Source organism: Chiroxiphia lanceolata, chromosome 1 (assembly GCF_009829145.1).
Source record: "Chiroxiphia lanceolata isolate bChiLan1 chromosome 1, bChiLan1.pri, whole genome shotgun sequence".
NCBI classification, from domain to species: Eukaryota; Metazoa; Chordata; class Aves; order Passeriformes; family Pipridae; genus Chiroxiphia; species Chiroxiphia lanceolata.
In genome coordinates this window covers 14764455-14785303 of record NC_045637.1, presented here as the reverse complement: position 1 = coordinate 14785303, position 20849 = coordinate 14764455, and the positions used below count along the sequence as shown (strand labels likewise).

The window sequence follows — 20849 nt, the reverse complement described above, 5'->3', positions numbered from 1 at the left end:
ATGGCACCTGATCTAAGTTGGATATCTCGATGTATAGCTGGCTCAGCAAAAACCCTACCCCAAATCATCACATCACACTTTGGTGTTTTGGTTTGGTTTCTAAGGAAATTGGGAGCAGTGAAGTGAGTTCACACAAGGTTTGTGCTTTGAAATCACATGCTTGTGGTGCACCATCCAGCACTGTCAGTTCTCAGATTTGGTTTGTTTGTGAATCACGGTGCCAGACACAAATGCCTTCACACCAGAAGCTCTCCAGGTCAACGTGGAGGTGTTTCAAGCCATGAGGAGCATCTCTGCTGCAGGTGTGTTTGTTTCAACTATGTGGTTGTCCATGTGGTTTACAGTTTATATCTCACATTAAAAATTGAGAGACTAACCTTCTCACCTCTCACTACCCAAACAATGTAACCCTACTTCTAGTAAATACAAGAGGAACAGCTGAGAGGGAAGAAAAAGCTGTTGTACTAAATGATGTAGTCTTGTTTTTCACATTCTTAACTCTCCCCCTCCTTCCACCCTTGGGCTTTCACACACAACATTTATCTCCTTGATAGCTCCTTGAAGCTCACCCTGCTTCTCTTGATGGCCAGGACCCCCACCTATACACATCAGCCCTGACACTGGGCCACCCCAGCAGGGCAGAGGCCATCTCATACACCCTGGCACAGCTCAACCAGAGACCCTTTCTTCTGTGTAATAGAAGGAAGCATAGACTTTCATGTTCTTGATTATGAGTATACCCTCTACTACAGGGGTGTATTTTACTGTTTAAAACAAAATGTGTGTTGTCTTTTTTCAAAGCTGATTCCACTTTAGGGTCATCTTTATTATCTTCCCCTAACTCCAAAAATTACAAGGTCCAGCAGACTAATTCCTAACAAAGACACTGATAAACAGAAATGGGTCAGACAACAGCTTCATCTATACTTAAGAAAATACTGCACTGCCTGCAGCCACCAGCTCTTTACTTTGGCTTTCCTTTGGAATCCCAAAGATGGCATCTTTGTCCATACATTTTTTTATCTCAAACACCCCTGTTTTACTGCTATTTGCCTGTGAAAACACCAGTAACTGAGAATATCCTCTGCCAAAGGGAAGCTGTTGCCTTGATTTGATCCTTTTGCACAGAAACCTCCACCAGACAGGAGTAAGTCTGTCCTTTCCTCCACTTCTTTCCAACCCACCCAACAAATAAATGCACAGAAGCAGCATCTATATGAAGATGTTTCATCAGCAGTACATTGCTCTGACAGCAAACTGCCAGGTTTCCATAAAACCCATCCTGGAAACAGCTGCATTTCAGATGGCCCTGAGAACCAAGGCTTTAAGAAAGTCACTGCATCTGTACCAGATCTTTGGAGTCTCTTTTCCTCCTCCCTTACCCCCATTGGCCTTGTTTTACCTAAGTATCTTCACCCAGTAGCTGTAAGGGAAAGCAGACACAAGAACTCACCATTGCCATTAATGAATTGGCTCAGTCATGCCATTAACAGTCCCACTTAACCACACTGTAGTATTCCTTTGGCAGCTTCTCCCATCATAATGTAATGCCAATCCACCACACTGTCCCAAGTGAACTGCCAGGGCTCAGTTTACCACGTCACTTTATTTCCACACCAACCACCCGAAATGCTATCCCACTTGACTCTTACTGCCCTGTAATTAAGCATATAGTCAAGATTAGAGCAGTCAATATCCATCTCAGCTTTCATGAGCAACCCATGGACATGAGGTCAAATAAAGAAGTATCACTGCTTGGGGATACTTACCAGCAGCATCCTCATTTACAGGCAAACTGGACATTAATCATGAGGTCCAAGATCATGATTTTACCCTTTTGTAGTAGAGAAATTAAGTCAAGATTATATATACAGCTGGCCCTTTAATACTAAGAAAAAAAACCAAAACCAACTTCTGGTTGCATACATAGTTGCCTTGCAACAGGAAGCTTTCATTTACTGATCTAAGCATTCAAACACAAAAATCTGGTTTCTTCCTCCTCATGCTTTAAATATTTGTCCAGGCCATTCCCAACTATCCTTCCAACATTCCCCCTAAGAAACAGCTACCCTCCCTGTCCTGATACCGCTAAACACTCAGGTTCAGCTATTGATAAAGACCAGAGGGGCAACATGAGAATGGGGAAGGGGATCTGGCAACAGAAGTCTTGAGAAACCTGAGCTTCATTTTATGTTCTGCACTGGCTTCCAGGGAAACCTCAGTGTGCTGCCTGGGGCTGCCACCTCCCAAAACCCAGCACCTAGGGCAACAGTGGCACACAGTGCCTCCCATCCCTTCCACCACCAGCTCAGCCTCCTTTGGGCCAACCCAACTGCATGTGGGAAGATGCCATTGTGGTCACTGGTATCTGGGCTGACAGCATGAATGCAATGACAGCCCAAAGGAATCACCTCGCACCAAATGTATATTACAGACACCCAACATTTTATCTCCCCAAACCACAGTCCTAGGCTTCTGGCATCAGTCCTATGAACACCCCACCTCTTAGAGTTGGATGGGGAACACATCATGTTGCCCAGCACCAGGCCAGGGCAAGGGGGGCAAAGTGAGATTTGCATATGCTGCCTGTTGAGAAGCTGGGGTGATTGTTTTGTTGTGTACACTGACCTACACCATCAACGTGCTCCTTAATACCAACATGCACCCTGATGATCAGGCAACCCCAATTCAATCAGTATCAAGCATGAGGACACCAATCACATTTCTGCCAAAGCAGCCACAGCACGTGGTGTGACGTTTACACTGGCCCTGCCTCCCACTTGAGGATGCTTGTTTGATCTAACAAAACCAGAACTGCTCTAAGAGATGACATCCCCCTGTCACAAAGTCTGGGGCCATAACACCCCCTGTGCAGCATATCTGAGTGACTTTGGCTTTGGAGACCATTTCCCAACTGATCACCCTGATGTGATAGTGATGGCTGCTCCATCTGCATTGTTGAGGTGTCATAGTCACACCTAAACCCACAGACATGCTTTAATTCAAAGAATCTCCTCTGAATAAGCTTTACTTCTTCCTTGCAGAGGCTGAAAGCAAACTGAGTAGCTTCCCCTTCAAATCTTTCAAGCCTCCCATTCAGCTCTTGGTTTCTGAGAAGCACAGCTAAACTCAAAATCTGTCATACCTCTCAAGGCTCCAGCTGCAGACATTCTGGACCACTCATTCTCCTGAGCCTGGAGCAGAGAACCACACAAGGAAGGCCACTGCTTAGGGACGGATTATAGAAGCCCTGAAAACCCCCTCTCCTGGTAGTTCTACTGTCAGCTCCAGCAGGGCCAGGAGATTTCCTACCTGCCCAAGCTCAAAGGAAAAACATGGAATAGTTTGAAGTAGATGGTTTAAGTGTAAGGGAGCAGAGATCTTCAGTGTGTTGTATTTCCTACAAAGAGTCTTCTTACAAGTGACTCAAGTTGCCCCAAGTGAGTTCAAGTGAGTTCTTTCTTCTGTCCCTTTTTCATCCTGCTCCTTTCCATGGGACCATATTCATAATGATGGAAAAGTTTGAGTCAAAAGTGTCATCTACATAAAGGTTGCCTCAGTACTTTGAAGAGGAGTGCCACAGAATGTGGAAATAACAGGATTTCACTTTACGTGGCATTTAAAAGAAAATGCACCTAAAGCTACCACTCTGCACACAATGGGAAACAGAACAAATAATGAGTCCATGACACACATAGCAGGACTGAAGCTAAAGGCTTCAATTCATTTACACTGGTAAAGTGAAACCCAATTATTCCGGAGAAATCAGAAGTCTGAATCAGAACTACCCAAACTTTTAAACACAATTCTTTTGCTGTGAATGCAAAGCAACGTTATGGAGACACTAATGTTCTGGAGACATTAATGAATCGAGGATCAGTAAACTTTCCAGGGAGATATCTCCCAATTCGACACATAAGTGAAGCAATACCCCAGACAAAAAAATAAGACAGATGCATTCCAGACCTTGCATGAAGAAGTGGAACATTATATACTGTGTGGAGATGACAAACATCTCAGACCATTTGACTCGTAGCTGGACTCTGCAGCCTCTGACATACTTGACACATTTAGCTCACATGTGACGTAAGACTTCAGTGCAAAAGGACGCATTTACACATCAGCCTGCCATGTGGCATCCATCCTCCACTTCTCAGGCTTCTGTTTAAATAGATCAAAGACTTCTGGCCATGGAAAACAACGTAAGATCACATAAGGCAGCCGGGTGCCTCCTAACACCTTCCCTGCTGCTGCTGTTGGCCGTCCGCTGGCTGGGGACTGAGAGCAGCCACAACAGTGCTGTTAAACAACTAAAGTCAGCAATGTGCAGATTACAGCAGTATCACCAGATAAGATGAAAGAAAAGCGTATTTCAAGGAAAATGCATTTCAAGGAAATTACTCCAGCACAGGGCAGCAGTAGCTTGGCACACAGCTGTGTGCAGGCACTGCTGCTGCCCAGGAAGCAGGATTTGCTGGGGGAGGATTCCCCTGCCCCAGCAGTGGGTCCCTGCACCCAAGACTGTGTCAGTGCATCGTTCTCTTTGAAGAACAAAAGATGCAGGGAATGAGGCACTTCAAGGAGAGTTTTCTTTGCGATGCTATCATTTGGCAATTTGTTAAGTGCTCCCAACCCCATTGTTTCTGAGACTCACAGAACAAAAGCAGCTGCTCATCAAGATTCAAAATTACAAGGCTTGCCTTGCAGAGAGAAAGCAATACATAAGTCATATCTGCTTTTGAGAAGGCTACAATTCACAAAGAAGCTGAGCAAAGGTGTATTTCCTCTTCTATCACTTTAATTAATTGTGCAAAGAAGAACAGTGTTAAAGCAAACATATTCCAAAGCATGCTGAAGTTGAAGGTGCATTGCAGCCCCACAGGTTTCTCTTTTTTACAAAAAAAGTGGATTCTTGCTTATTACTATTTAAAAGAAAATAAAAAGGAAGTAAGTTTAGACTGTGAGTTTTCTAAAAGGATTTGGTTTTCACACTTTATCTTCAGACAGCCATAAGCCACTCGCGTGTCTCGCTTTACTATCTAATTGGTTTAAATGATCTAGTTTCACTTTTTCACAGAAGAATATGCCGCCAGCATGTAGTGACAGGAAAAGCTTTTGCAGAGTAAGAGCAAGCCAAAGGGAAGCAAAATGGCATACTGCCCTACAAACAAAGAGCAAGCAGCAAATCTAAGATGAAATGAGTACCATTAGCTCTTCAGAACTGCTGAATCCTGTGCTGGGAGTCCTGATGACCTAACTGGAGGCAGATCAAGCCAGCAATGCTCCATAGAGATGAAGATACACAGCAGTTAACATCTGGCAGAAATACTACAGGGGCCAAATCAAGGAATCCTCGCACACACTCAAGCACAAGGATGGACCACTGTCCCTCATGCTGCCAAGGACAGGCAACACGCAGAAAGGGCTCAAACCCAACTTTACGGCTCACAGCTCAGAAATGCTGAATTGTTCATGTAGCCCACAGATTTTCCACCCTCTTATTTTACCAAAGCTTTCAAATAAAACCCATTGTTTGTAAGGAAAAAATTTCCAAAAAGAACAGAAAAAGTCTCTTCTCACCCATAGAGATCCATCAGTGCTATCCTGTGTATGCACTCACACCACCTTACACAATACACCTTTGCACAACAGGATTTAAAAAACTGTAATAACTGATTCCCTACTAATTTGGAGAGGGGCTAAAACCATACAAAGGCATCTTTATCTTACAACTAGACCAAAACAAGGCAGGAACAAGCTCATTCCTAGGCTTATAAAACAAGCCTTTACAGATAATTATGTTTTATTACTCTTCATTTTATGAGGATTGTGCTATACAAAACAAATACCAGATGCCTATTTGTAGCATTTGGGGGGGAGAAAGAATCTCCGCGAGCACTGTTGTAAGAAGCCCTGCTTTTAATTAAACACAATAAATGCATAAAAATTAATACTGCTGGAAACCAGCAGGTAGGAAGCAAATAGATGAACTGTAACTGTTGAAAGACCCTCTTCCCCTCCACGCTCCTGCGGCAAGAGCAGCCACTCACCAGCCTATTGCTCAGGGCTGGCGCTCTCTAAGCAAGGCTCCTTACACATGCGTTTCCCTGAAAAATTAGTACCAAACTTTTCAGACAACAAAAAGCTTAAAGAAAAATGGAAGGGAGGGGAAGACAGCAGGATTGAATGCTACTTTTGTTAAAGAGACACACATGTACTTAGCCAGGAAAACCTGTAAATAAGAGTCAAGTAGCTTAAAGATGGGGAAAGAGGAAAGAAAAGACAAAGAGGTGTAAAGGGATTTCTGGCAACCTTAAAATAAAGCAACCATCCAAAACAGGATGAATCCTTTAACCGTTAACTCGCCAGACTTACATAACATGCTCCCAAATGGCCTGACAGAGTGTGCAGGACAGGACTCCATGCCTGAGACGAGGGACACGCATCTGAAACACGGGTACACAACCAGAGGGAGGCACACAAAGCATGACCAATAACAAGCAAAAATGGGACACAGTTCGTCAATGACAGTAAAATGTAGCCAACTTTACAGCAACTACTAGATGTCAGCCATCCACCCTCCCAGAGGCAGCACGAGGAAATCTATGTCCCATTTTCAATGGTGGTTTCCTTTTTCACTTTAATTGCATTAAGATTCAACCATGGGGTGACAATAGACACTTCTTACTTAAGGCTGATACCAGCCCTACATTGTAAATCCAGTTTTCAACATCATGTCTGACAATGCTTTAAAGTTCTGCAAAAGAGACTGAAATTGTGTACACTCTCTCTGAATCTCTCTGCAGCAGGGAGCCATCTTTTTTTTTATTTTAAGAGATATTTTTAAGACATGGTGCAGTAATAAATGCAAGGTAAGTAGCAGTGGGATGGTTTCCATGCTTTGCTGTTCATTTGCTGGTTTCCATCTGTTCTAATTATCAAAGCTGAGGATGGGTCTCTTCTATTACCCTCCACCAGAGATATCCTCAACCTACTTCCTAATCAAGTTTGTTTACAAATATTCATTAAATTCCATGCTTTATTGGCCCAGTCATTTAATTGTAAGACCATGGTACCACAAGCTGCAATTACAGTAATCAGTGCATTGATTATTGTGAAACACAGTTATCCTGAGACTAAAGGTAAAGTAAATAAGAACTATTGCTATAACCAGTAACTACACCAACAGAGCAACCCAGGATCAAAACACTACCTCTAAATTTTTAGATCTCTAGTGTTATACCCAAACAACACAGATAACTTCATTGTGAATTATTTTACTGTGACCTGTGTCAGAGAGAATTTTCATGAAAAATGAAAGAATAAAAAACCTTTTCGCTAAAAAGGGCTATTATTACAGGCTGCCAGAAATAGCTAATAAAACAAAAGCTGAAACCTGTTTTCACTGCAATTCACTAATGTTGTGATGCAGAAAGCGAAGAGACAAGAGTCCTAATGGCTCCACTGGTTATTTCGTTTCTCGGGAGCAGTAACAGAAATGAGTCCTGTCAAAGGTGGCAAGTGCAGAGTGCAATGATTTTTTGACACCTTCAGGGCAAATGGTTAAGACAAGGACCAGGTCCCCTTGCACAAACACAGAACAAGAGTCAATCCAGACCATGGGGTACTACACCTCCAAGCTCCACAGCAAAGACAAGCCAGGGTCTGAGGAGAGGCAGCAGCTGAGAAAATAGCCAGCCCTATGGTTACCTCCATGTCAAGAGACATGCACAGAGAATTTAGAGATGAGCAGGAATTTGGGGCTTCCACTGGAATTTGGAGCTGAGGGGACCTGAAGCCCTCACACTGGGTGCAGAGCTTGGGGAGCAGCTTGTGTGGCCAAACAAGGGGCGCTGCCTGCCCCACCCAGAGGACCTCTTGCCAAGACAGGACATGCTAGGTCTCTGACCATGCAAGACTCAGCCGGGGACAACCAGGCGCTGCTCAGACCTTCTAGTTCTCCTCATCCTGCCCACAGCAATCCAGAAACAACACTTACAGGCAGACAGGACAATAAGATGGTGGGTTGTTCTCAGATGAAGGTGAACGACCACCTTTTGCTAATTAACGACTCAGGCACTTGTCTCCTTACATGCCACATCTGCAGAAGCCACCTTTCGAGGAACAAAGCTGAGACTCTATCACGACTCTCCGCAAGTAAATGTTGGGAAGGCCATAGAAAAGCAAACTCATTTGTGTGCGTGTGAGCTCACAAACTAACCCCAGGAACTCTCTTTATGGCAGGGGGGTCATTTACAAGGAGAGATGAGAGCAGCATGCACCCACATCCCCCCCTTTGATGTGTCACCCACCTGCCTTCACACAGCCCCAGCCGCTTGCACGCTTTGATTACCAGAGCCTTCCCTGCTACCACTTCCCTCAGCTGCTTTAATCTTGCCACAACAACAGCACCATGAAAAGAAAGGGGGAAAGGGAAGAGGGTGAGAAAGAGAAATAAAAAGAGAGAGAGAAAAGAGATTTGGGTCTGGAAAAATCAACTTGATAGAGGAATCTAGAAAGAACTGACTTGCTGTCAGGCAGAGATGAAAGCACTAGAAATAAGGGATGTGTTGAGCGCTTATTAAAACAGTGGCATGATTCTCATACGAAAGCATATCTTTGGCACCTGCTTGAAATCACTCCCATGAAAGAGCCACCCAACAATCTCGGACGGCTAACTTTAGCACCATTTTTATCTTTTGTTGAATATGCATAAAAGCTTCTCAAGGCATGTGTCTAATCCAAAAATATAATAAGAAGTATTTCAAAATCTTGCATAAACTCATCCACAGGACAGACTGATCATCAAGCCTGAAGCAATGCCAAACAGTGAAGCGAAACCTAAAACCAGCTTGAATTAAAACTTGCAGAACTGTAGTAAAAAAAGTAGGCAGGGAAGGGAGATGGAGAGCAGTTATGAAAATGCGTGATTGCCTGAAATATTTCCCCATTTTCAAAAAGTGTCGCCTTGAAATTCCTACCTGCTTCATTCACCTTGCTGCTATCAGATTTTTTATTACCCTCTCTTTTGAGGATTTGTCTGGCACTTAGTATGCAGGAGCAGTGTGCAGGAATAGATCCTGCTGCCATAGATAATGCAGTTCTAAGGGAAACCCATCAATTGTTAATGGCCATGCAAATTGTTGAAACTAGAGAGTTATTCACAGTTATCTCGCTGTGATTTGGTAAGTGTCCATGCCTGATGTGATCATTCACTTGATATATTTTTCTATTACAATTCAAGTAGTAGCCTTAGCTTTTGGTTTCAGGGGGAAAAAAGCATGAGGGAGTGTAGGAGGGCAAAGGGATGTTATTTGTTTTGAATTATTTTAAACAGTCATACATGCCTTCTTATGCAAAGTATGACAAATCCCTCCCAGAGACTACAGTCATGCCTTACTGAAACATTTAAATCTCTCCGATCAGGAACTAAAGGAGTTTACCATGAAACTTCAGACCCTGATCTTACAAAGCACATTCTTATGTTCCAACAATACACATGGTGCACACATCCTTTGTGGCACTGGATCTTCCAGCTGCAGGTTGCATCTTTTTACAATTTCTGATCAGGGTTTTCTCCTGCCTATGCAAAAATTTGCTGACATTTAATAAGCTATAGGCGTCTCCTCAAATCCATAATGCATTCAGTCTCTTGCAGCAGCAACTTACTGATCATTAATTTTCAGCTTTATTGCAGCTCCAACATATCAGATGCCTTTTTTTTTGCATCTTGTCTGAGATTTATTACTTTTAGCAAAGTGTACTTTGTTTTTTTATTTTATTTGCTTATTTTTAAACAGCCCTGAAGGGGAAATGTTACTCTTCTTTATAAAATAATTCTGAAATCACGCTATTAAAAAGTAAATCCTATAATTATGTTTCCCATTAGGATTAGATAAATTACATTTAATTAAAACAAAAATCTGCTAGCACCCAGCACAACGGTTGGTGGCAAATTCAGAAGATGAAACATTCATGTCTTTATCTTCCTGAAACAGCTGATTGAGTCTATGAGCAGACACACCCAAACAAGCCTTCAGAGATATAAACTCAGACATTATAAACAAAAATTTGTCCCTCCCTTCAGATAAAGATTCTGATTTTTAGAAGCAGCCTCTGATTTTATTCTTGCAGACTACAACTACAATTTTGATGAGCTTTCTGGTACTAACCCACTGAACTACCTGACTGCACCAGGAATTCCAATATTGTGATACGATGTCTGCAATTATTCGCGAGGCAAAAACCAGTATCAGAAGTCAAGATCTTCTAGGAGAATGAAGAAAAACAGGATTCCTAACCAACACTGCCATGCTTCCCTGTTTCCAGCACTGCTGTTGGTCAGGTGATGTTCTCCATCAGACTGAGGGCTGCAGGGGTCATAATGCACACTGCAGCTCTAGGAAACTATTTATACCATGCTCCGTTTTACAGCCTCAGAAAACTAATTATTAACAGGACAGGGTCCCCCATGTACATTTGGCAAACACTGTGGCATGCATTTTTCCTTTAGGAATCTACTGTTACGTGCAAGCCATCAGCATCACGCTCTCAATTTTGTTTAGGAGCTGAAGAGTGATTGATCTTATTGATTTGTGTCAACAGTCTGACATGGCCATATCGACCGGTGGTAATTTTGTAGGAGGAGCTGAAAAGGGAACTGGAGATACCATTCTCTGTAGCACACCATCCAGCCCAAAGAGAAAACATTGTTAGAGATGCTGTTACAGCCGACGGGACCGCACTGGGACTCGAACCGACACAAGTGAGCGATGAGACATTTCCCATGACCGTGTTTACAGAAAATCCACTGCTAAACACCCAACTGTATAATTACAATCTGTTACAATTATGTAAAGAAGTAACATTTCAGAAAGGCCTTCTCATTTCCCATTCTTAGCATTGAATACTTTTGTTTTGCAGCCAATCAACTAAATTAGCCCTAATTCTGTTTCATTCAGAAACACAAAAAGGATATTAGGGGGGAAAAAGTGAAAAAATGGGAAATTCACTTAGGAACCCAGGAATTATTTTGTTTTCACGTATTTCTGGACTAGAAACCATCATGGAGGAAAAAAGTCAACTTACAGCAGAAGAGCTTTACTGAATTTGCTAACTGCATCACTCCTTGGAGGAGTGATTGGGAATGATAGTGCTGCAGTGCCTGGAAAGGCAGTGGCCTTTGGTAGGGGCTGAGTGAAGTAAGGGAAGTTAAAAGGCTCATATACTAATGTACCACATATCCTGACCCAGGACAAGTGTCAAACCCCAGAAGAGCTTTTGTGGGGATTTCCCCCTGCCAGACACACACAGAAGAGCTGCTTTATACTGCTGCTGACAACTGCCACCTTTTATGGGAAAATCAGTTTAAACCTTCACTCACTGATATTTCTTGGAAAGGAGATACAGAAAACATGAATGAGTAGTATCTCAGCTTTACACAGTGCTTTTTCTAAACATGGCAAAGCATTTAAGTAATCCACGAAATGCTTGGGGAAGGCAAAGTGTTCTTCCCATTTTAAAAGCATATGGAAATGTAACCATGGTGGCCAGCAGCAATCCTGGCTGTCCAAGTACAATCTCGAAACCATGTGTGCTACAGGAAGGAGAAGGCAGGAGGTCCTACAACAGCCCTGCCAGCACTAAACTTCACCCAGGGACTGAAGGAGCACGGAGAAGTCTGTCTCAGTGGAGTACAAAATGGGAACCTGATTTAGCCAAGATGAGCATCTACCACCTTTCAGGGAACACCCACCTAGCCTCCTGTCCGCATCTTGGCTGAGGATGCAGCACTACACCACTTGAAAAACTGAGGTTAAATCCCAGTGAGAGGTCAAGGAAAAGACAACTGGGGAAAACACAAGATATTTAAAGAAAATGGCATCTTTTTTCTCCTGTTATTAAGGAGGCCTAACCCTCCTGACTAGCTTACAGTTATGTTTTCTTATTCTTAGAAATTATAGCACTTTAGGAAGCTAGATTGCATTTGGAAAGCCATCAGCCTGGCAGCACTCATGCCAGTTCTTTCCCAGCAAAGCAGTAAGCCACAACATTTTGCTGAGATAGGCCCTGTGTTTCTTAAAACATTATTTCCCTCTTCTCATGTGAAAATCTCCTCTCTTCTGTTGTCATTTGGAATTCATTTCCTTAACTTGTTTCTCCTGCACCACTGCAGTGTGCTGATCTCCAACCTCTCAGCCTCTAAAAACCCTCCCAGGTTTTGTAGCCCCCACGCTACAACACCAGGACAGTTTCTTCCAATGCATGGCTGACAATCATTTGTTTTATAATTTGCTCTATAAATGGAAGAAAGGATTCCCACCATCCTCTGGCTTAGATCTGTAATCACCCCTGTGCACACCTGGTGTTGCAGGCACCTCCTGCTGCAGCTCCCTCCCACTCTGCCTGCTCCAGAGATGTGGAGATGAGGTGGATCAGCATTACCTAGCATTGATGCTCCCAACAGCTGACTGAGGAGGCTCTTAAATTAAGAGCAAAACAGTAATGACACATGTCCTGTTTCCTCCTGAAATTTGGATTGAAAAAAGAGCAACACAAAACCTTATATAAAAGCACAGCATAGTTGGATGAACAGAGGAAGAGGAACAAATCTACTGCTCTGTGTAAACCATGAGAAGGTTTTGAAACCTATACGTCTCAAAATACTTGGCAATGTGGAAGGCTGCAGAACCTTAAATATAACCTGAAGTTATACTCACACATTCCCACAGGCTAAACTAATCTCCACACAGCACAGGACAGGAGTATAAATCTTGCATCATCTAGATATAGCCAAATCCTGGAGAAGTCAGTCACCTCTGCAGCTCAGAACATACCATTTAACTCCATTCACAGGCCAGACAGTTATCCACGGACCTACTGATTATTTTTCTCTGGTTAGAAAAACAGTTTGTTTACCCAAGACCGCAAAACTCTGTGGATTTTCTGAAAGAAACCCCTCAGAGAGAAAAAGAAAACAATCACAGATAATACTCCAGAAATCATCAGATTACAGCACATTCTCTTGACTCACATCTGTTGTGTAAATAAGTGCTTCATGTCGACCAGTTTCATTTACTTCCCTCTCCCGCGAGCAGCGGCTGCTGGTTTACTTTCCAGTGGGCTGTTCCAGGGTTGTATGTGGGGCAAAAGGATTATTTCCAGCAGAGTCAAACCAGTAGTCTATTTTGCTCAGGTTTGTCTTGAGCTGAAACTCCTCTCGTTTAATCCCATCCTCCCAGCAAGATGCTCTACTTCAGAGCTGCACGGATGCAAAGAGGTCCACAGCTGGGAACACTCTCAAGGCAGCAGGGAGCAGCAGGAAGGTGCACACAGCCCCTCAGGAGAACCTCAAACTCAGCGACCCCTCTCCCTTAGGAGCAATTTCAGTGAAGCTTACCTTAGGCCACTACAAAACGTCCTGCAGAAGTCAGAGTTTTCTCTGTGGAACACCCAGCCATGGAGGGCAAGAAGGCAGGAGCACTGTGGGATGCTCTGCAGCACATTCTTGCTGAGGGCACCTCGCTGGGGACACAGGAGGGCTTCATCTTCCAGGGTAGCTGGAAATGTCACTTTTAGTGCTGTTCTGATCTGGGTTCAACAAGCCCTTCAAACTACTTGTTTCAAGATTAATTCTACTTGAAATTAAAATGATGACTCATAATTTTTTTATTTGGGTTTTGTTCTATCGTCAAGTGTCTCTTCAGTGATGAGTACTTATCAATATACTACCCAAGAACAATTTTCCTGGGCAGGAAAAACTAAAGCAGATCCCTCTGGCCGTGAAAGCAGTGTTCACCTACATTCTGCATGCAGAACACACCTGCTGCAGACCAGATCACCCATCTACTGTAATGCTTTGTCACCACAGAGCCTCATATGAGATGCTTCATAGAAAGATGCAGAAAGGCCTGGGGCAAGCAATTATTATAACAACTCGCCCCACAAGAAAACTTAATTACTTGAGGTTAGAAGGGCGCCTGGTTTAATGCCCGCGGGCAGGGTGGGCTCCTCTGCCAGGGCTAATTCCACACACCCGGCCACACACGCGGCAGCGCCCAGCACTGCTCACACGGGGAAACACTCATGCACATGCATCCACTGCTCCCACACCTCTACCTAGTGGGAAGAGCCTGATGCAAACAGTCAGGAGGATGAGGATTGCACGGCTGGCTGTGAGCTCAGGGACGCTCCTGTCACCCCTGCTCCCAGCTCCTCCCAGGGCCCTGCCTGCATCAAATCAGCATCAACAGGCCCATAAGGACACCCTGCGATACATACAGAGAGCAAGAAGAGGAAAACAACAGAGCAAGTCCTGTATTTCTCAGACATACGTTAATGCTTTGTTATTTACCTGCTTACTGCATTTTGGAATAAACGTATTGTAAACCAGGCAAATTTCCAGTTTCTTGAAAATCGATATTAAAAAAGTAGTCTGGTGGTGACAGGTCTCTGCAGGAGCCAAGACACTCTGGGAAAATGCCCAAGCTCTCTCAGTAGTTTTTGAGTTTTATCCAAGCTCCCAAAGCAGCCTGGTGATATAAAAGACACACAGACTGGTTCCCATTGCAGTTCAGATGTCCTGAAGAACAGCCATCCAGAACCTGGGTGGTTTCTCAAACCCATCCTAAATAGCTGCAAATGAGCTGACTCGTGAGGGCTTTTATATAATTCAAAAAATAATACAGTGAGTGATGAAGTGTAGCATTTACATTTGTATTTTAATACAATACACGGAAGCTCAGTATGTTGAAAATACAAGAATTTCACCTTTGTTTGAAACATGCACATACATGCGTATGCAGCGCCCAGATTACCATCACATGTTGGGCAGGCAAGCCTAAGCCTTACTTCACATTCTTCTGCCGGTCTTGTGAATGGCAAACTCATCCCTAGTGTCTACGTCTACCACTTCTCTTTTTTCGATATGTGTATTTTATTCCTGGTGGGAAGGAAATGAAACTAAAACTTGCATCTCTTCCCATTCTGTGCCTATTGGTCAACTGTGACCTTTACTCAGGATTTTCAAGGTGGGAGGTTCAGGGATGATTGATGCATGTTCCACCAGTAGAGTGCACACCAGGTACTGGATACCAGGCATCAATGAAAATGTTCAGTTGGATATATTCACCTGTAAAAGTACACATACGACCCTACCTAGTGCTATCACGTGCCCTGCAGAAATGTTTCACAGGTACAAGCACACAATGTGTGTGCACCCAGCAGTCCCAGGCAGATGTGTGAGCAGCTCCTTCTATAGGCTCCTACACCACATGCCTCCAACCTCCTCTGGCAAAACTAGTCCCACCTCATGAGGGTCTGTGTATTTTGCCTACCTTTCTCAGTTCAGTCATGATCACCCAGGCTTTTTGAGCACTGACTAGTCACAAAACTTAAGTCTGTAATGAACACCTCACTATACTATATGTCCTCCACCATAGTTCACATTTCTCCAAAAAGACACTTTTTTCCTCACTTCTCCTTCCCCATTTTACTCTCTTCAACCCCATTCATTTTTTCCCCTTTCCTTCATTATCATCATTTACTTGAGCTGTCCTCCATGGATGAGGAAGAAGTCTCCTTGAATGAGCTTCTGATGAGACCTTATGTTTTTAGATACCATCACCACTACCCTCTCCATCTTCCAAGGGCAGAGTTGCTGTAAATCAGAGAATATGCCACAGACACTATTTACTTTCCTAGAAAGGTCCTCATTTTGGTGCAAATCTCTTCTCTGCATCTGGCTTTACTAGAACATTGCATTCCTCCATTTCTTTCAGTATCCATAGTCATTTATATTACCTTCCAAAAAGTAATTATTTGGAACCAGTTAAGCCTGTATATGAATTCTGCCTTTGTTTAAAACACACTGTACATATGTATATATTTAGACTGTCATTAAATATTTAAGAGGCTGTCTTCGAACTTCAGCAGCAGCAGTGTTTATTCACTTAACCCTTTATGAAACTGAAAGCTTGAGGCTGAAATCCTATTGTGGAGGAATTCAGAAAGCCCAGCTGCCCTAGTGCTGGGTGACAAAGGCCAACTTTGACAACCAAGGACATCGCAAAGCAACCACAGGTTTTCTTTGTTTTCCTTTATATCCTGTTTGCTAGTAGTCTAATCATGATAATGTAACTCATTTTAGTCTGCATTAACTTTATCCGCTGAGATGCATAACTAGGATGCAAATTAATTAGCTGTGACATACAGATGGATCTTTCAATACAATTCACAGAGTCAAATACACACATGTCCAGCTCTCCTTCCCCCAAGTAAAGTAAGACATTCTACACGTTCTTCCACAGGTCAAGAAGTCACCTTTGTTGGTATCTTCAACCTCCTAGAGAGGAAACACCACATCCTGCAGACAGGTGGACCTCATGCAAATACAACCCCAAATACTCTGTCGTAGATGAAACCCCATCACAAGTAACTTGCAACAGGTGCTGGCCCCAAGCTTAACACAACATAACGCCACCACCCTGCTGACATGAGGTTAACATGTTTTAAAATCTGGTCACCTAATTTACCCGACTTGGCAAGGCCTCTACCTAGAGTAAATCATTCATATTTCACCCTGACAAGGACTGGTATCTCAGGGTCAGTTCCCCATGGCCAGGGCACCCACACTCTTGTCCTTCACATGAAGTGAAATGGTGTAAAGATCACAGCAGAGGATGGGAAAACAGGCACAGAAAACCACAATATGCAACTCCCAACTCTATACAGATATGCAAATAGATGTATCCCGGAGAGTATGTTTTTTCTTCTTTTTGATTAAAACCTTGAGGATGCATTGTTGAATCCAAGCCCAAAATGCCTCACAAGAGTCCCTCTGTGTGCAGTTTTCAAGGCCCAGACATATTTAGAGACATTTCTTTTCCAAGCAACTACAGCCTCATTGATTATCACATGCTGAGTTAGGTGGGATGAACAACGGAGTCCCTCCTACAGCTTTCACACCTGGGTTACAGATCAGCACAGAAGCATTTCAACCACCTGGCTGCATTATCCTACCTTGAGGATGTGACCCTGTCACATTTTATAAAGGGAGTGGAGCACCAGGCATGGTCCCTATTTGCACAGTGGAGCCAGAGGCCACGGCAGGACGTGGTGCTGGGAGATCACCAGATGGCATACTTTGCTGTGCATAGGCACCAAAGCAAGAGTGTGAAGGGGCAGCAGCACGCTCTGGCAGGTGCGCTCACTCCGGTAAGATGCTGGGTCAAAGAGCTTCAGCATTTGCAGCTGTTCAGCAGAGCAAAGCCCATTCACCTCAGCAGCTCAACCACAGATTCAGCCTGCCTCGGTTCTTAGAGTAATCTTGTTTTCTTGTCAACATCTTTTTTTTTAGTTCCTGTCTTTTAACAGCAGCATTGCAACAAATGCTGAAGCCTCTCCACACCACCTCAGATACGGACACATGTTAGCGGCAAGTCCACTTTTTGTATGAACAGCACAGCAAACCAGTTGGATTCATGCTATTGTATCCCCTGAGGGTTGTTATGTACACCTCTCACTACAAAATAAGTGGCAAAAACACTTTGGGAGGAGCAGAATTCATGGGGAGAAGTCTATTTTTTATTAGACCAAATGTCATAGCTGTAAAAAAATTGACTCACGTCAAACCACAGGCGGGTATGTTTGCTTTTATGACACCTTGACAGCACACATGGTATACGGTGCAGCAAAGACTTTTCCCATCTCTAAATTAGCTCCAGTGCTGAGATCTAAAAACCAAAAACTAGCACAGCCTGCAAGGCTGCAATTGTCAGGTCTCCCTTTTTCCCCACAAAAAAATATTCCCTGAAGGAGATCACAAACCAAAGGGACTCCTGGGTGACAAATCATGAGCTTAGCTTAGTATCTCTACTGATCACCCGTCACTGCCGCTGTATCGTTTCCACGTGTGCATCGTTTCACCATTCGCCCATCAGTTTCCTGAAAGTGAATGGGATTAAAAGTCTACTGAGTGTTTGCACTGCTGTTTCCTTCTCCTCTGCAGCAGAATTACAGTAACCGAAAGGTGAGCAGAGTTCACACAGGCACACACAGGCTTCCTGGCTTTGCAGTGCTGACCTTCCCCGTCTCTCCCAAATCCCTGGGGATACTTTCAGTGCAGAAGCAGGCAGCCAGTCGGAAATTTTCATCAGTATTAATGCCAACGTAGTTTCTTCCTAACTGCTCTCCAGAAGTATTTTTCCACCCAGGTTCCCCTGTGCACCACAAAACCCTCCAGCTGTTGGCAGCTCCGGGTGCAGCTCCACTGCTGTACACCCAGTGCTGTACAGCTGGTCTGCTTTAATTCAGCGTCTAATTCCTGCTACCCAGGAAACATTCTCACGTGAAAAACTTCATATATAGGCACCTACTCTGCAGTAAGCATAGTGGTGGTCGGCATTTAAATGAACTAATCAGTTGCAAACGGCTTAGTCAGCATCGCAGTCCTGGAGGTAATTCCCAGGAAGCGATTTTCCCGGTAGCTATATATACAAACGTGAAAAGCAGACTGGAATACAAGGGCAAGAGCACAGCGAGACAAAATCTGGCTACACTGTAACATTACCAACGAATAAAAATAAAAGTCGGGGAAAGTCAAGCAACCGAGCAAGCACAGGATGTGCTCGCATCACTGGTGTATCCTCTCACAGGTAAAAGACAAAAACTCGGACACAGGACGTGAACATAGTCAGCATTTCTTTTTCCTCCTTTCTTTACTGATGCTGCGCTAGTTTGAACTGAGGGGAAAAATACGGCTAGGCAAGTTCCTGGCTTGTCTGTGGAGACACACAAACACCAGCCAGACGCCGGGCAGTGCTTTTTGGAGAGAGCATCTCAGCCATCGCCCTCAGCAACCAACCCTCTACAGGAGCCAGGGTCACACGCGACCTGGAGAGGACTGAGGAATCGTACAAACTTTGTTTCAGGGCAGGGAGGGCACAGGGCATCTAAGAGGCGCTGGGAAGACAAAGGGTAGTGCCAAGTGCCAGCGCATCCTCCAGCAGCATCTCCGCCGCTGGCCACGTTTGGAAAGCCAGCGGGCTGCGGATGCAGGTCATCAGTCCCTGGGCAAGCAACGCCACGGCTGCAGGACACCGCATCGCCCTTCAATGCCTCCCCGCCGGCTCCCCCGGCCAAGGCAGCACCGAACCAGCCGGCAGCATCACGGGGGACAGGGGAAGCCACCGACCTGCCCAAAGGAGAGCTGGAGGCTTTCCTCTGGCCACTGAATGTGCATCGGTACACATCTGCACACAGCTGCTCACATCTGCCCGGTGGCAGGGGCTGCCTGCAGAGCCGGGCACGCCGGCATGTCCCTGGGGACACAAGCACAGGGAAAGGGGCACCGCTCACTTACTTTTCGTATTCGGCGTTGTCTCGATCACAGCGCGAATCCTTGTGCTTTTGCCAGTCTTTGCCATGCTTGCAGGTGGTCAGGAGGACAACATCCTCTCCGTTATGGACGTGATATAAGGCATTCCTGGTGTCTGACCCTATCCCCGTCAGGTACCTTTTCCCCTTGAATACCAACATGTACTTCCTGAGAGGAGGGATGGTGTTAAACCTTAAAAATCCCTTCTCCCCTCCTGTCCTAGGATGATCCTTAGAAAAGAGTGGGATAGAAACGTCAAAGTTGGGTCTGAAGTTTTCAGTACTGATGCTGGCTTTGGCCAGCATGGCCTGGCCAATGTCGAACCCCACATCCTCGGTGTAGTCGGGCCAGGTGCCGGAGTATAAATTAAAAATCAGGTGGTTTCTGCCGTTGTTCCACAGGTGGAGGCTCTGTACCTTGGAGCGGAGGTTGTGCACGTACTGGGGGGAGAGCTGGTCCCGGTCCAGCGTGTCCAGGCTGAGGACGAAGAGGCAGGCCTGCCCCGGGTCCGAGGTGTAGAAGCGGGAGCCCTCGATAGCGGCCAGGACGTTCTGGTAGCTCTCGGCGATCTTCTCTCCCTTCTGCTGCGGGTACACGTAGACCTTGAAGCCGTTTTTCCGGCACTGGGCGAAGTCGAAGCAGGACTCCATGCGGCAGCGGCGCCCGCGGTAGAGGCCGGCGCTGGCGTCCCGCCGCTGCCGGGGGGAGACGCGCCCGCCGCCCTCGGGGCCCGGGCGCTCGGCGGGCGCGAAGGGCCGCAGGGCATCGGGGAAGCGGGGCCAGGGCCGCTCGGCGCCGCCGGGACGGGGGCCATGCCGGCTACCGGGCGGCGGGTGCCGGGCCGCCCGCAGCCGCACGCCTCCCAGGTAGAGCAGCAGGGCGAGACAGGTGCCGGCGGAGAGCAGCGTCAGGTAGCGTTTTTTGGCCTGCATGTGTCCGGCGGGGGTCCGGGGGGCTGCGGAGGAAGGCGGGGGCGGCCCGAGCTCGCCGGGCGCCGCTCTCAGCTCCGCTCCGCCATCTTCCCGCCGGCGAGCGCTTCAAACTCTCTTCGCCCACCTCCGCTCGGCGCCGTTCCCCAAGCCGCCGGCCGCGGCCGCGCATGTGGGCGACCGCCGCAACTTTCTCGCCGCCGGTGTCTCAGGGGCGGCGGGCGGCGGCCGGGCGGCGGCCCGGCGGGGCGCCCCGCATGCACTCAGGGCCGGCCCCCCGCGCGGGGCGGGCACCGGGCAGCCCCGCTCCCGCCTTCCCGCCGCTGCCGGCGCTCGGCTCCGCCACGCTCCCGCCCGCCCCTCCCCGCCCCGCCAGCCCAGCCCAGCCCGGCCCGGCCCGGTCCCGCCGGCTCACAGCCCGCGGCCGCCGCGCCGCAGCCTGACGAAGCCCCGCATCGCCCGGAGCCCCCCGCCCGGCCCCGGCGCCGCTCGCTCCTCGCCTCGCTCCTGCTGAATGGCCCCCAGGACGGAGCGGCGGCGGCGGC

The 20849-nt window shown here is 46.1% G+C and overlaps 1 protein-coding gene across 1 annotated transcript in view; it reads right to left on the bottom strand.

Moving 5' to 3' along the window:
• Nucleotides 1-20524, bottom strand: part of EXT1 (exostosin glycosyltransferase 1) — a 177993-nt gene extending 157469 nt beyond the window's left edge. The window contains exon 1 of the mRNA XM_032683228.1: nucleotides 19361-20524. Coding sequence (XP_032539119.1) covers nucleotides 19361-20307 — 947 coding nt within the window. The 5' untranslated portion in view covers nucleotides 20308-20524. The remainder of the gene's footprint in view (nucleotides 1-19360) is intronic.
• Nucleotides 20525-20849: the final 325 nt, after the last annotated feature.